This window comes from Amphiprion ocellaris, chromosome 17 (genome assembly GCF_022539595.1).
Source record: "Amphiprion ocellaris isolate individual 3 ecotype Okinawa chromosome 17, ASM2253959v1, whole genome shotgun sequence".
In the NCBI taxonomy this organism is placed as follows: domain Eukaryota; kingdom Metazoa; phylum Chordata; class Actinopteri; family Pomacentridae; genus Amphiprion; species Amphiprion ocellaris.
This window is the reverse complement of record NC_072782.1, coordinates 21,180,729-21,196,135: the sequence shown is the minus strand read 5'-3', so window position 1 is coordinate 21,196,135 and position 15,407 is coordinate 21,180,729. Positions and strand designations below refer to the sequence as shown.

At 36.5% G+C, this 15,407-nt stretch overlaps 1 protein-coding gene across 9 annotated transcripts in view; it reads right to left on the bottom strand.

Moving 5' to 3' along the window:
• The window catches only part of slc4a5b (solute carrier family 4 member 5b), a 62,926-nt gene that overhangs the window by 38,649 nt on the left and 8,870 nt on the right, over positions 1 to 15,407 (bottom strand). For 8 of the 9 annotated variants that reach the window (XR_004848098.2, XR_004848099.2, XM_035952256.2 and 5 more), the window contains exons 2-3: positions 13,411 to 13,475; positions 11,748 to 11,966 (exon numbers count right to left, since the gene is read on the bottom strand). Coding sequence is in view for 7 of the 9 variants with exons in the window: in XM_035952256.2 (XP_035808149.1) it covers positions 11,748 to 11,966; positions 13,411 to 13,474 (283 nt within the window). In the remaining 2 variants the exon portion in view is untranslated. Of the gene's footprint in view, positions 1 to 5,488; positions 6,037 to 11,747; positions 11,967 to 13,410; positions 13,476 to 15,407 lie in introns of those variants that run through there. The other variant, XM_035952260.2, reaches the window with a different exon arrangement.

Here is a 15,407-nt window from a genome sequence, read left to right as displayed (position 1 = left end):
CAAATCAATGATGCCATAAGATTTGTCCAATCATTGTTTAATTATTATATGTTTCATGGGTCATACCAGAATTGGAGGACATTTTATGTCCCACCTGTCAAATTTCAAATAATTCATGTACAAAATACTAAAACATGAAGTTGTTGTATAAATGGACTTGTCCAGAGAGCAAATCTAAAAAATTTTTTTTTTAAACTAGGAGAAAAGAATTTTTGAAAATGTTATTAAAATACCAAATAAGTCTGGAGTTCCCCCTAAAATGCCATTTTTCTCTTGCCCCACTCCCATGATGACCAAATTGACTCTCAAATAAAACAGTCAAAATTACATCTAAATCTCCTTTTTTGTTTTTTTCACTGATGTCTCTTGTAACTGTACAACTTTTTTTAATCAACATAATATTTTAAATAATAATTATTTTGCATTGAATGTGTGTCCCACAACATGCACACAACCCCGTTAGCATAACCTTTTTAGCATGGTAGAAGAAGAAAACAGTGAATCACACATTACGCTGAAATTGACATCATCACACAGTTTTCTAAAACAGTTGGTAGTTCATAAACATGTATTGTCCTCTTGGTCAGCAGTACCAGCTAGCTAAATATCTAGCTTCTCCTCCTGAGAAAAAGCTAACATTAGCATGGATTAGCAATGTTGTTACTGTGATCAGAGGAGGGTTAGCAAACAACAAATTAAACATGTAATAAAAATGGTACCATTGATGTGTAAGCTGAGCCAATCAAGCCTTTGATAGTTTGTTCCCTATTATTGATGAATATGTAGCAGAAAATTGTAAAAGAGAAGGTTCATTTTTCAAAGTTTTTGAAGCCCAAATGTCCTCCAATTCTGGAATGATCCTCATCACATTGAAGTGATATTAGATTAATTTAATTGTACGTTATATTTTCTAATAGTTCAAGCCAGAAAAGGGAAAAATAGAAATATCAAAATCACTGTAAAACACTGTCCAATATGTGCATATACATGCAGCCTTTGAGTTGCAATAATTAACACAACATGATGGATTCAGAAAAGTGACCATCGGAGCAAGCAGTGGAAATATTTGATAAAGTAAACAAAGTTCAAAGAAACACTAAATAGAAACCCTCAATAGTCTGAGTTTGAGGGCTGAATTGGGGTTGACCAAATGGCTGCTTGTGGAAGAAGAGTCTCAATCATTGTACGTTCTCAACAATGCAGAAAATAAAATACCATTAAACGTATTAGTACTGAAAAATACTTCTTGTTCAATTTAACTCTCTGAATCCCAAAATCCACCAGCAAATTTAAAAACATGCTTTGTTTTCTAAAAGTTGTCAAAAACAAAACAAACAGAATTACCGGATTTTCAAATTTGAGATGGTGCTTAAGCTTATTATGTGTGACATGCGGTTCAGATTAAAAATTAACCACAACCCAAGCTTAAAATTGTGATATTTCAACAACAAAACCATATTCTGCATCTCTAATTGTCATTCTACAAACCATTTCCAACAAAAGATGTTTGCACCAGATCATGTAAAAAAGCAAAAAAGAAAAAAAAATCTGCATTTAATGGCACACCTGAGAAGCCATGACTGACTCAGCTGTGACCAATCAATAAATAAAATAAATGCAGCATGGCTTAGAAATGGTACTGAGGATGAAGTCCTTGGGAGATACATTCATCATGGTGAAATATCTTTCCAGAATTGATGTGCACAGTCCTGTAAAAACAATGAAATTAGGTATATTTCTATAGCATGTAAAGCCACTTCTTTATTCCCAGAGTTGGTAAAATCCCTGGACACTTGGAAAAACAAAACTTTCAAAAAAATATGTCCAAGTTTGTTAAATTTTCGTAAAATAAATAATCAAAGAGTTCAATTTTTGCATTTTTTTTGTAAATTGACACAAAAAACTGCTGGCTCTTATTCTGAATTACTGAAAATAAGCATATATTATTTAATTGCTGGATGATTAAATTATAAATTATACAGAACTTGTCTTGCACCACTGGCATGACAAGACAATGAGTTTTTGTTTCCTTTCCAGACACTGGAAACAGACATATCTTATTTAAACAATCCCCATTAGCCATCTTTATCAAGCGAACAAGAGAATCAGCCCCTCTAATGACTATCTGATAACAATGTGTAATCTATCAGCCCAGACCTTTTTCTAATTTTACTTTGAGCAGATCAATCTCCATTAACATCCTAAGCCTAGAGGCAAAGTTCACTTGGACTCCCACTGTAGTTTGTATCGTGTGTCTGGGTGTATGCATATGTGTGACCATAAATACAAGGATGTGTGTGTCGCTGGTCTCTCAGTTACTTGTTTGTTCCTCCTTAAAAATGAGAGTTAAAAGAGTCAAAATCGATTACACATTAACGCATAGATCTAAAAGGTAACTGCAAATGTCACAGGCCGCATGTGACAGTGACGTTCACAATCTCAATCAACATTCCCGTGTACTGGGAACAATTATGTAATCATGGTTAACTGCAGCGTGATGTATAATTATAATACGATACAATGTTCCATAATGCAACCAGCTCCCTAACGGAAGTAGCTGGAGTTTCCATGTTCATGTCAACTCAGGTCACATCACAGTTTGCTTATATTATGGTACAGTAGCTTGCATACTTATGTGTCTGAAATTGAATCTCGACTAGCCAATGTAATCCCACACAGGGAGGTCAGGGTGTATTATGTTTACAATGTTATGGGTCAGCTTTGGGCCACTGGGTGAAATGCTAATGCACATTGCTCTCTAGTCATTAATATGTCATACCTATGCAAATGACTAAAGGCTGTACCAGTCAATATTTCCATAATAAAAATGGATGAAATGACAGATATGTAAGCATGTAGAATATTACCAACTGACTCTGCAGTTCGCTTCAGCTCGACAGAGAATGTTTGCTCACCATTTTGGTTCTCAAGATCATAAACTCCACCCCTATCATCCATATTTTCAGCAGCAAGGAGTTGTTTTTAACAACGTAGTTCTCATGAACTGCCTGCCCAGCACCAAATAGCACACATAGTTTAGATACAGTAAGTTCATAAGTAAGTGTTAGAAAACAACCCAAAAGTGACTGACTGACAGCTCATAGCAAAATAAACAATAAGAGAATAGCGCTTAGAGAGCGCAGTGCTCCGCCAGGGCTGCTCAGTTGTTGTATGATTTCCAATGGATGAAATCTTTAAAAAATACGTGGTCCGATTTGTAGCAGTAGTAGTATGTAGTAGTAGTATGTGATTGTCAGCAAGCAGCTGATGTAGTGTCATAATTAGAGCGACACCATACTGCTATCTCACAATGATACAGAAATCTTAAACAAATCCATGGATCCAGACTATAAGCTGCATCACTGCAAAAATCTAATCAATTGGTCCTACTGTCATTTCTCACTTTCCCTGAAAATTTCATCGAAATCTATTAGTCCGTTTTTGAGTAATGTTGCTAACAGACAAACAAACAGACAAACCAACGTTGATCGGCACATAACTCCACCGCATTCCTTGGCGGAGTAATGAGCTGTTTTGGCACCATATTCCTCATTGATTGCTCAATTAACAGGTAGTCACTTTTTCCTTTTACTTCAGTGTAGGTGACCTGCTTAGAACTCTGAATTTTAAGTAGTAGACAGCTGCATAGAAACTGCTGAAAAAGAACAAACCCAAATATGGGAAGACGGCCCAAGCTGTAACCATGTGTTTATAGCAGTCTTAAGAATAATGCAAGAGCTTATCAGGTTCAGTGATCAGTATTTAGGTGATCACTTTGATGTGATTTAAAAGGAAAAAAAAACATTTCATGCAACATCCATCCATCCATTATCAATACACCACTTAATCCTCATTAGTGTCATGGAGGGCTTCAGACTTAATGTGAAGGCAGGAGACACCCTGGACAGGTCACCAGTTTATCACAGGGCTACATAGAGAGACAAACAGTCACACTTACATTTCTACCTATGGACAATTCAGAGTTACCAATTAACTTCAGCATGTTTTTGAACCATGAGAGGAACAGGGAGAGCATGTAAACTCCATGCAGAAAGATCCCGGAAAGGCTGGAACACCAACCGCGGCTCTTCTAGCAGCAAGGCAAAAGTGCTAACGACCAAGCCACTGTGCAGCTCCACTTCATACAACATGTCTCATTTAAATGTAATTTAACTTAGTCAAAAATTAATCATTTGCACCACATTCTGTTCAAAAGTACAAATTCAGTGTGTGACATGTAAAGTATTTGCTGTATGTATTTACCCTTTACATTCATATATGGGATGAATAGTGCCAGTTTCAAAGATATTGTAAATAAGATAGAAGATATGTGTTGTGATACATTTTATGAAACACACAATACATGTTTTTGGTAGTTATTAAATTGATTTTAAAAAAGTTCAATCTGTAACTGAATTTATTATAATCTTGGAGATAATTTATTTTGTTGTGATGATCAAAAAATGTATATCTTAAGACCTGTAATCAGAGAATGAGTTTGAATACCTTTTGACATACTAGAATTAATCTCAGTATGTTGTATAAAACTTTATTTAGACTGGAATTCTGCAGCTTCATGATTGTAAATTGATTTATTGTAATACATGTTGTTATTTTGGGTCATTCCTATAGGACACCTTGATTGTTGTGATATATTATACTTTGTCCTAAGCCAGTTCGGTTGACAGATCGTTTAAGTCACACTGAAGACCAGCCAAGTCAGTCGTGTAATTTATCATTTCAGAGCACGTTCATCTGAGTCCAGCCTGATTCCTGGGTGCCACATGTGCTTCCAGGTACAACCATGAAACTATTAGTGACTTAGCTGTGACCAGATTTGTGTAACAAAAATGTGGTGACTTTTCGTCTGAACTGCAGGCTGTGTAAATACATCAAGAAAAGAACAGACAAGCATAGAAACACATTTCAAATGTAAATATTAAATTATCTATAACATTTGAATTGTTTTTTTTTCCAGGATTGGTAACAGCTGTGGACAAAAAAAAAGCTGATTCCAGATTAAATTTTTTTTTTTCAAAATAAATACTCAGACAAATTCAGCTTTCTATTTTTATCGCTTTATAACTGCATAGGAGACAATTAGGAGTTCTCTCTAGTTTTTGCAATGGTTGGGTTGTTTCCACAGAAGCACAGGACTTCATTTTGCAATAAAAAAAAAAACAAGAACATTGCAGTGGTTTAAGTTCTTGCAGTTCAGAGGGTAAAGTTTAAAAAATATGATGACGACATTACCCACACAGAACATTCCCAACATGCAATATTGTTTTTCCTTTTTTAGGAACAACTCTTCAGCAGTTTTGGAGATAACACAATTAAATGTTATGGTCCTTACAAAATTCTGCAAAAGCAAATAGAAGTAAATGTACTGACAGCATAATTAAACCAAGTTAACATGCAGCCAATGACCCTTCCTTGCACTTGTCCACTATATCAAGTCATGTTTCCCTCATTCTCTTGCCATCTTTACCTATTTGGGAGCCAGGTAAGGTCCAGCGGGAGGCCATAAAAGAAGGAAAAGAGACCCCAGAATCCTCCATGCTTGTTTAATCCCAGACAGGTGACTCAGAAGAAGATCCTTGGGTTTGCCTTGGAAAAAGTAGGCCTCTATTTCGCTGTCCTCTTGATATAACCGAGAGTCCTTGACTCACCGCTCTGTGCTTTCCACCATGAGTGAAGATAAGTGAGACACGTTCACTCCTTCTCACATAGGTCTTTTCAGCTGGTTCCTACACTTTGCTGCTTTAACAGCGTCTTCTTCAGGGATTATTCTGCAGCTAGTTCTGTTCTTTCTATCAGCCTTGTATGATTTGGGTGTATTTGGTCTAAGAAAGACCTGCACCATTCAGTCAGTTGGAAAAGGTCTTTTGTAAGCTGTGTTAGAAATCCACTAAAATCTCCAAAGCAGCAAAGAGCCAGAGGCTTTAAGAGGGTTGACACACACCACAGGGCCCTCTAGTACTCTCCTCCCATGCACAGACACTCCTACTCGCACGCAACAAAAGCAAAGACATCCTCACCAACATACACTCTACTTTCTGCCTCTGATGACCCCAACAGTCCTACATCAGCAGTCCAGGCGAATATCCACCTCATACCTCATGCTTGCTCTACACATTTCTTATAAACCCTGACTGGAACAGGAAAAAACCCAAAGCATACCACACACACAAAACACCCCAAATAACATGCACACACACACACACACACACACACACACACACACACACACACACACACACACACACACACACACACACACACACACACACACACACACACACACACACACACACACACACACACACACACACACACACACACACACAGCTTGGAGTTCCTCAGCTCTAATCAGCTTACAGGCTTCAGACTTCATGGCCCCTTGGGAACAGGGACCATGCTGCAAAATATTCATAACATACACTACTGTTCAAAAGTTTGGGGTCACTTAGAAATGTCTTTATTTTGAAAGAAAAGTATTTTTTTTCAATCAAGATAACATTAAATGAATCAGAAATATAGTGTAGACATTATCAATGTAGTAAATGACTATTCTAGCTGGAAACAGCTGATTTTTAATGGAATATCTACATAGAGGTACAGAGGAACATTTCCAGCAACCATCACTCCTGTGTTCTAATGCTACATTGTGTTAGCTAATGGTGTTGTAAGGCTAATTGATGATTAGAAAACCTTTGTGCAATTATGTTAGCACATTGTTATATAATTATAATGATGTTATGATTAAATGTTCTTTATGATTTCAAACTACTGTACAGCTGTGTAACTTCATATAACCCAATGCACCCAGTAAATTTCCATGATTTAACTTTGGCCATGAAAATATAACAAGTTCGTCCTGCAAGCAGCCGGTTGAAACTGGCTGCTCAGAAACTGATAATACCAGCGTAACTTGTTTCTGTGCCTGCTTAAAAATGAAACTGTTTCCAGCTATTGTCAGTCACTCGTTCAGATTCTGCTCTGTTCAAGTGATTTCTTGCACAAGTAAAACTTTGCTTTGACTTGAGAAATGACTCTGAGTACGGTATAAATTTGGAAGAATCAGGACTCCACTGAAGAATTTTCCTGACACACATGAATAAAAGTGTGAGTTTTCATGAAAAACATGAAATTGTCTGAGTGACCCCAAACTTGAACGGTAGTGTATGTGCATACACCAGCAACTTCTACTTTATTGCACAGCAAACATGTCCATTTAGCTATGCAGTAAAACTTGTAAGTTAGTCTGATGCGTCTCCTTTTTCACTGAATTCTTCCTTTAAGCCGCAGCAGGAAAGATTTATTATTATGCTTTCAGGTTTTCTGAACATGATATCTGTTGAGTGTCTCACAAAAATTTCTTCAAATTTGGCACAAATGCCCACTTGGACGAGCGATGAACTGATTAGAATTTGGTGGTCAAAGTTCAAAGGTCACTGTGACCTCACAAAGCACATTTTTGGCTATAACTGAAAAATGTATACACTAATTGTGGCACAACTTCACACACACACACATATCCAACAGGATGAAATGATTAAATGATTTTACACCCCAAAAGTCAATTCTACACAGACATCATGAATATAATTGCAATGAGACTAGTTGTTAGAGGCATGGTGTAAATTTGTAGCACTTTTCTTTTCACAGCTTGCTGAGTTAACATGTTCAGCATAAAATGTTGCAATAATTCTCTTGTTGGTGTCAGTGCAACTGTAACTTATTTTGCTGACAGTGCTATGCAAACACTATCACCTCCAGACTTGCTGTGCCTCTGTGCCTGTGGCTACACTATCTGGAGAACAAAACATTTCAAAGACAAACTGTTCAATCTCAGTAAGTAAATCTCACAATAAACAGAGAAGCGTGTTCTAGTGTCCTGTGATGCTTACATATTAAGCCATAGTAATCCCTTATTAAGCAAGTAGCATCATAGTCACGTATATGTACATAATATATACAAAATATAAGCACTATATATATATTTATATATATATATATATATATATATATATATATATATATATATATATATATATATATATATATATATATATATATATATATTAGTGGTGGGACGCGATTAAAAATTTTATCTAATTAATTACAGGCTTTGTAATTAATCGCAATTTAATTGCAGTTTTGTCAAATAGCAATATTTGACACAATAATTTTTTCAATTCAAATAAAATTGTGGTTAACAGTTGAAACAATGAATAGACATATACATGTTTATAATTTAAAATTTATTTTAAAAAAGGAAAATGGGACATATAGAAAAAAGTGATTTTGATGACTTAAAGCCTGAATTTAGTTGTTTTTTCCACTGTATGGCACATAAAATCAGCATAAGTAGTTCAAGGAGCTTCAGAAAGTTGAAAATCCAGAGATTCATTCTGTTTTCATCTTTTCTGGGTCTGATAAATGGTGTCATTTTGATGGTTCTTTTTATAGGAATATCAGTTTTTATTTATGTAATTTTTTATAAACAAAAAGTTTATAATTAAGTTATTAAAAGAGATATTTTTGTTGTTTAGGTTATTCCTCCTCCAAGGAGGCAGAACCTCAACGGAGTAAAAACTTAAACCACAAAAATGTTTCATTTCTATTTATCTGCATTTTTCATCTGTCTGCTACATTCACAGATTACTGCAAATCTAAGTGCAATTATAGCGATTTTATTCAACATTTTAAGACTTTCTGTAAACTCAAGCACTGTCTAGAAAAGTGGTCTATTATGGGATGGCTACACCATTAGCCGTTAGCATGACTCGTAGCTAACGTTAGCTCTGGTGCTAACAGCAACATGTTTTACATTGAGGTGATACCGTCGGCTTGAAGTGCTGCAGTGATCAGAAAACTCTTTGTTGTACAATTTGCACACAACCAGGCCTTTATCCAAGCTGCCATCGGGAAGATTTTTAAAAGGAAAATTTCTGCCCAACAAGCTCAATCTGGTCTTCCTTCACTGTTCAGCGGTGCCTGACTTCACTCAGTGCTTCCTGTGCTTCTTCTTCATGGCTACAAACAGACTTCAGGTTCATTACCACCTACTGGAGTGTGGAGTGTTCATCAGAGTTACCGGTGTGCCAGAAATGAGGGAACTGAGGAGGATGCAACAAATTGCGTTAATGTTTTAACGCGATATTTAATTGATCGCAATTAACGCGTTAAAGTCCCAGCCCTAATATATATATATATATATATATATATATATATATATATATATATATATATATGACTGTGTTCAAAAGTTTGGGGTCACTTAGAAATATTCTTATTTTTTAAAGAAAAGTTGTTTTGTCAATGAGAATAACAAATAAATTATTAAGAGATACAGTCTAGACCTTGTTAATGTGGTAAATGCACTGTCAAAAAAGGTAGTCCAAATAGAAGATCTAAACAGTTAAAACTAGTGAAAACTAGTGAAATCATCTGTCCATGTAGCAAGTAAATTTTACTTGATAAGAAATCTTAAAATAAGATTTTAAATCTGGAAATAAGGTCCCAGGAAAGTATCCAAAAAGATTAAAATAAGCTGAAAATGTTGATTTTCAGGTCAAAATACTTGAAATCAGACTTGATAATAATTGAAAAATACTAAATATGAGAAAATAATTCTTTTTCTATTTTCTTATTTCTGGCAAGACTTGCAGTAAAGGGCCATGAGCTGGAATCAAACTCAGGTCACTGCATTCATGGGTTGCTCGCTCAACCAGTTGCGTTATCTGGGCACCCATAAATCCAAAAACTTATACCGATATGTCAAGATTATACATCCTGACTGACTACTGAAATCACAACCAGGACTGCATGTATGATCAGCATCAACATATGCACATAATTAGCACTGCCAATAACATTTATTTCAATTGCTCTCTCAAATATTGCTTTCTGCATACAGTGCTAGCAAAGATTAGTTGTTGCTTCTCAAAATCTAAAGAAATGCTTGAAGCATTTCAATATAAACATAAAATGTGTATCACATTATACATTTACAGCTTCATGAGACTGTCGGTTTGAATAGAGATCTTTTAGCCTATGAAGTTGCAGTACCTTATCTTGGCCAGGCCACTGAGTTAAGAGATGCTGAAAAGCTCATTGATCATACATCGTACTACTCAGTCACTTTCAAAAGCAGTGTTTGTATTTTGACTAAATATAACCTTGATGATGTCATTGCACTTAAAAACTGAAATGAATAACCAAGATGAAGATGTGGTGAGGTGATATGTGCTCTGTTACTGTCTGTGCTGTAATAATGAATTGATACAGCATGTGATGTTACTCTTTAGTACACTTTTGTAAATAAATGTGTTGATGCTGGTACAACATCAGTATTTGCAGTAATTCTAATAATGTCACCAAAGTCCAAGTGTATCACTTGTTACTAGAAGGGCTTGAAACAAGTTTTTACAGCTAAAAATGGTCTGAAAATATACACTGTGGCATCAAACAGAGTTTCTGACAGTCATTTATCTTATTATGAATGTAAAATATCTATTTTTAGGATTTACAAACTAAGTAAGAAATAAAAGACAAATTATCTTAAAACAAGATTAATAATCTTACAAAGTCTGCTCTTGCATAGTAAATTAGTCACAAAACAAGATCAAAAAGACTTTTTGGCTAGATATAAGATTAAAAAGTCTAGGTTAGACAATTAATTTTTGCAGTGTGACTATTCTAGCAGGAAACTGCTGATTTCTAATGCTAACGCAGAAGCTAACTGTACTCATCAGAGGGCCACCAAATCAACTTCATGATCATAATGCACTCGTATGAATGTAACCACAAGAAATGTTAAGTCACACACAAATATTGTTCTCATATGCAACTGTTTTGGTTAAAGTAACTACAGCAGTGTACACCGATCATCATGACCACTGACAGGTGAAGTGTATAACGTTGATCATATTGGTACTATGCGGTGTTCTGCTGGAAAACCTTGGATTTTGGCATCCATGTTGATGAGACATAGACACCCAAATAAACATTGTCCCAGATCAAGCACACTCCTTCATGCAAATGGAAATCCCAAATGTCACTGACCTACCCCATAGGAAAATACCCCCCACAACATCGCAAAAACATCAAACAATCAGGAACATCTTGGGGAACATGACAATCACCCAAAAAGTGGATTTGACCTTGAAACTTCCTAGACCTCATTCTGATCAAGCATCAACAGGATGCAGCAGAACAAGTTTGATTCCCAGAGGCCCCACTGCACAACCCAGAGTACCCAAAGGATCCACTTCCAGCATCCTGGTCCAGACCCCCTAGGACACCCTGAGAGGTCCTCTTGTCCAGACCCATTGATTCAGAGCATTTCTGACGACATAAGAGGGACCAACACAATATTAGGCAAAGTGGTCATAATGTTGTGCCTGATCTGCGTACACTGAAAGAAGCCCCAATAGGAGCCATGTGAATGTCCAATGTTTAACACAACCATGGCGGTATTACTGTCTCATTCACAATGACAAATAGCTGAATGAATCTGTATGTGTGATTGCAAAAATTGTTACATTTGTCATGTAAGTGGCACATGAGAATGGGCAAAGTATTCCTTTGTATACATGTACATTCTTTGTAACTTTCCAGTCATGAATGACAATCATGGTTTCACAGGGAAGAAAATGTTTCAAAGTCTCAAAGACTTGTGAACAGCAGTTTTACAAAAGCAGCTTGTTACTTTTACCCTTCATTTCAGGATAATTTCTAACCTGAGGGATCAGCGTGCTCATGGCGGTCCGAACCGCCCTCGTCATCATTGTACTGCTCCTCTCTGTCGTGGTAATATCCCCGGTGAGAGTGTTCACGTTGTGTGTGATGATCGTCGTGTGTGTGACGTGACTCGCGGTCAGCCTCACTGGCATAGGAGTGATGTCTGCGTCTTTTTCGTCTGTGAGAAGCCGGCACACCGATGTAGAATGGCTGGGCATCTGAGAGTAACAGACAGAGGACATTTAAAAGCCAGATCAATTCAGCTCCAACTCGTGAAAGCAGAGTGCTCATTAGAGAGCAAGTCCGCAGGTTTCACTCCCACAGCCATTAAATTTGGTGAGGACATAGAAAAAAATGTTTCCAGCTGATCCAAATGATTAAATGCATCCTGCAGAAGCCAGAATTTTATTTATTGGTCCTTGAAAATGGAATAAGGTTCAAATTCATTTTATTGCAGCCCCGGAAAACTCATGTAAGTGTAGACATACGCTATTGTTCAAAAGTTTGGGGTCACCCACGCAATTTCATGTTTCCATCAAAACTCACTTTTATTCATGTCCTAACATAACTGCACAAGGGTTTTCTAATCATCAATTAGCATTTCAACACAATTAGCTAACACAATGTAGCATTAGAACACAGGAGTGATGGTTGCTGGAAATGTTCCTCTGTACCCCTATGTAGATATTCCATTAAAAATCAGCCATTTCTAGCTAGAATAATCATTTTCTACATTAACAATGTCTAGACTGTATTTCTGATTAATTTGATGTTATATTCATTGAAAAAAATTATTTTCTTTTCGACATTTCTAAGTGACCCCAAACTTTTGAACAGTACTGTGTGTGAGAATGTATCCATATTTCCAACTAAAAGTAGAGTATTCAGTCAACATTTCAGGAACTTTTAAGTCTATAACATTCATAGAATTTTACGTGTGGCAAATATTGTAAGTCAAGGTTCCAGTTTTTGCCACTTTGACATGCCAAAAAGGTGATGTGGACTCATAGAACCACAAAAACTGGTGTCCATGGGGGTCTATAGATTGTCATTATGTGGCAATGTAACAGTGGGAAAATACAAAAATTCTGAAAACATATGAAATTCTTAAAGTTCAATATTATTTTAACTTAATTTTCAGCATCAAAAAACATACAAGTAAACCTAATGGAGCAACAGTGGCCCTGGACTGGCCCAGAGATTTATCACCTGACTCTGCAGTTATTCTCATTTCACTGAGCATTGTAGTTTGATTAGGCTTGCTTCAATTTTACAATCACAGGTTGACTTTTTTTGACAACTCTCAGTACCATCAAAGTGCTGTTTTTTTGTTGTGGGGTTAGGGTTAGGGTCTAAGGGTCTAGGGACTAACATCTATCGTCCAAATGAATGACAATGATGTTCTGTGTATGCGAATGTTCAAATTCTCCTTAAAAACTCTTAAAGGTGTTGTGCTGCTGTCGCATCGCAAAAAATTGAACAAATGCAGGTTACAGGGCTTTTGTTTAAGATTCGGTTATGCTTTGGTCTTACATATTTTAATTTTCTTCAACAAAGTTACAGCTATTCATAATTACTTTTCTGTACTGTATTGAGTATGAGGCTTTTAAGGGTTTCAGGGCAGTTGCTCTTTCTTTCTTTAAAGGTTACTGTTTTTCTCACCATCATCATCATCGTAGCGCCTGTGACCTCTGCTTCTCCCTCTCTGCCAGTCATGATGATCCATCCTGAAACAGATACGCAAAAACAAGGAGGAAGACGGTGACTGAAAAGAAATGAATGCTGGAGATGACTTTGTTCTCTCTGTGATTCTTCATCACCAAAAACCTAAAATAAACCATTCTACACTGCACTTGCTCACTGATTACATTCTATGTTTATAGAGATTTCCTTGATGAGGGAATCCTCTGAACTTACAGCACCATGCGAGCTGCAGGCCCACATGGCAACGCATGTGCTGCTGCTACCTCAAAAGATCAATGGATGACAAGAGGAAAACTCAATGGAAAACCCCCAGCAGCTCTTCAGGAGCATACTGCTGCTCAGGCCATGAAAACCAAAAGGGAACAGCTAGGAATTCCCACCAGACTTTAATTTTGTTAAATCCAGGAATTAATATATAATCAAAAAAATTCTGTCATTTTTAAATTTTTGTTATGATTTAGGGGATTCTAACTGTGCCATACTGTTCTCTCTGAGTTCTCTCTACTTCTAGCCATGTTTCCCCAGAGGTGCAGAGGTTATAATGAAGTGTGAAGCGAGCCCACAGTAAAGAAAAATGTGATGGGAGAAAAACAAAAATTGCTTGCTGTTCAGTGGGTTAAACTACCTAAGGAGATAAGGCTTGCAGAGTCAGTCACTTCTTTCAAATCACTTCTGAAAACCCACTTTTATAGACTTACTTTTTTTTTTTTTTTTTAAACTCTTTATTTTGTTATTTTTCATATATAAACAACGGGGACAAAAACCGAACATAACATAAAATAAAATAAAATAGTACAAGAGGGGGCATACAAATTCTCATTTAGTTGAGTGAGCATTGTCTTTGTCTTTGAATAATGTCCATTTTCTCCAGTTTTGTGTAAAGTCACCTGCTTTGATTCGCAGGTGAAAGGTCATTTTCTCCATCGCATAGATCTCCTCCATAATGTCCATCCAGTGTCCTGTTTGTGGAGCATCACTTTTCAACCAGTTTCTTGTAATGGCCTTCTTATAGGCAACAATCATTATTTTGAGGAGGTACCTATCTTCTTTCATAACAACTCCTTCTGGGAGCAATCCCAGATACAGAACTCGTGGGTCCCTGGGAACCTTATAATTTAGAATGTCCTCCAAAAGTCCAATACTGTCATCCCAGAAGGATTGTAATTTGGCACATGACCAGAAAATATGACTGTGATTGGCGTTATAGCTTCCACATTGTCTCCAACATTTTTGTTGTAATCCAGTCTGTTTGCTTTTAATTTGAGGCGTGACAAAGAAACGTGTCAGATTTTTCCAGCCAAACTCTCTCCAGCGTTTGGAGCTCGTAGAGCTGTGTTGTGTTTTACATATTAGACTCCAATCACACTCTGAAATCTTGGTCTGTAATTCACTTTCCCATTTAGATTTTATATACAGTGAAGTGTTACCGTTACATTTCTGTAGACATGTGTATAGTTTAGAGACAGCTTTGGAGGGCATTTCCTTATAAGCATCCGTCATCGTTTTAACCAGCACATTGCTCTCTGGTGATAAAACAGTTTTTACCTGTGTATTAAAGAAGTGTCTTAGTTGTAAGAAACGAAACAAGTCTTTGTTTTCTAGTTCAAATTCGTTTTTAATCCTTTCAAATGATTTAAAAATGTTACCTTCTGTCAGTGTGCATATGGCTGTAATACCTCTATCTGTCCATGTTGTAAAGGTTTTGTCAATTTGTCCTGGTCTGAAAAGAGTTGTCTGCGAAGGCCATAGCAATAACCTACAGTCTCCTTCAAGTTTATATTTTCTAACTATATCTGTCCATGTTTTTAGTGTTTCAGAAACAGTGAAGTTGTCGTCTTCCTGGTGTCTGTAGCGTTTTTCTCCTAACCTGGTCTGAGGTAGACTTTTGCTCTGGGTGAACTCTATATTCTTCCATTTAGCATAATATTCTGGAGAACACCAACATGCTATGTATT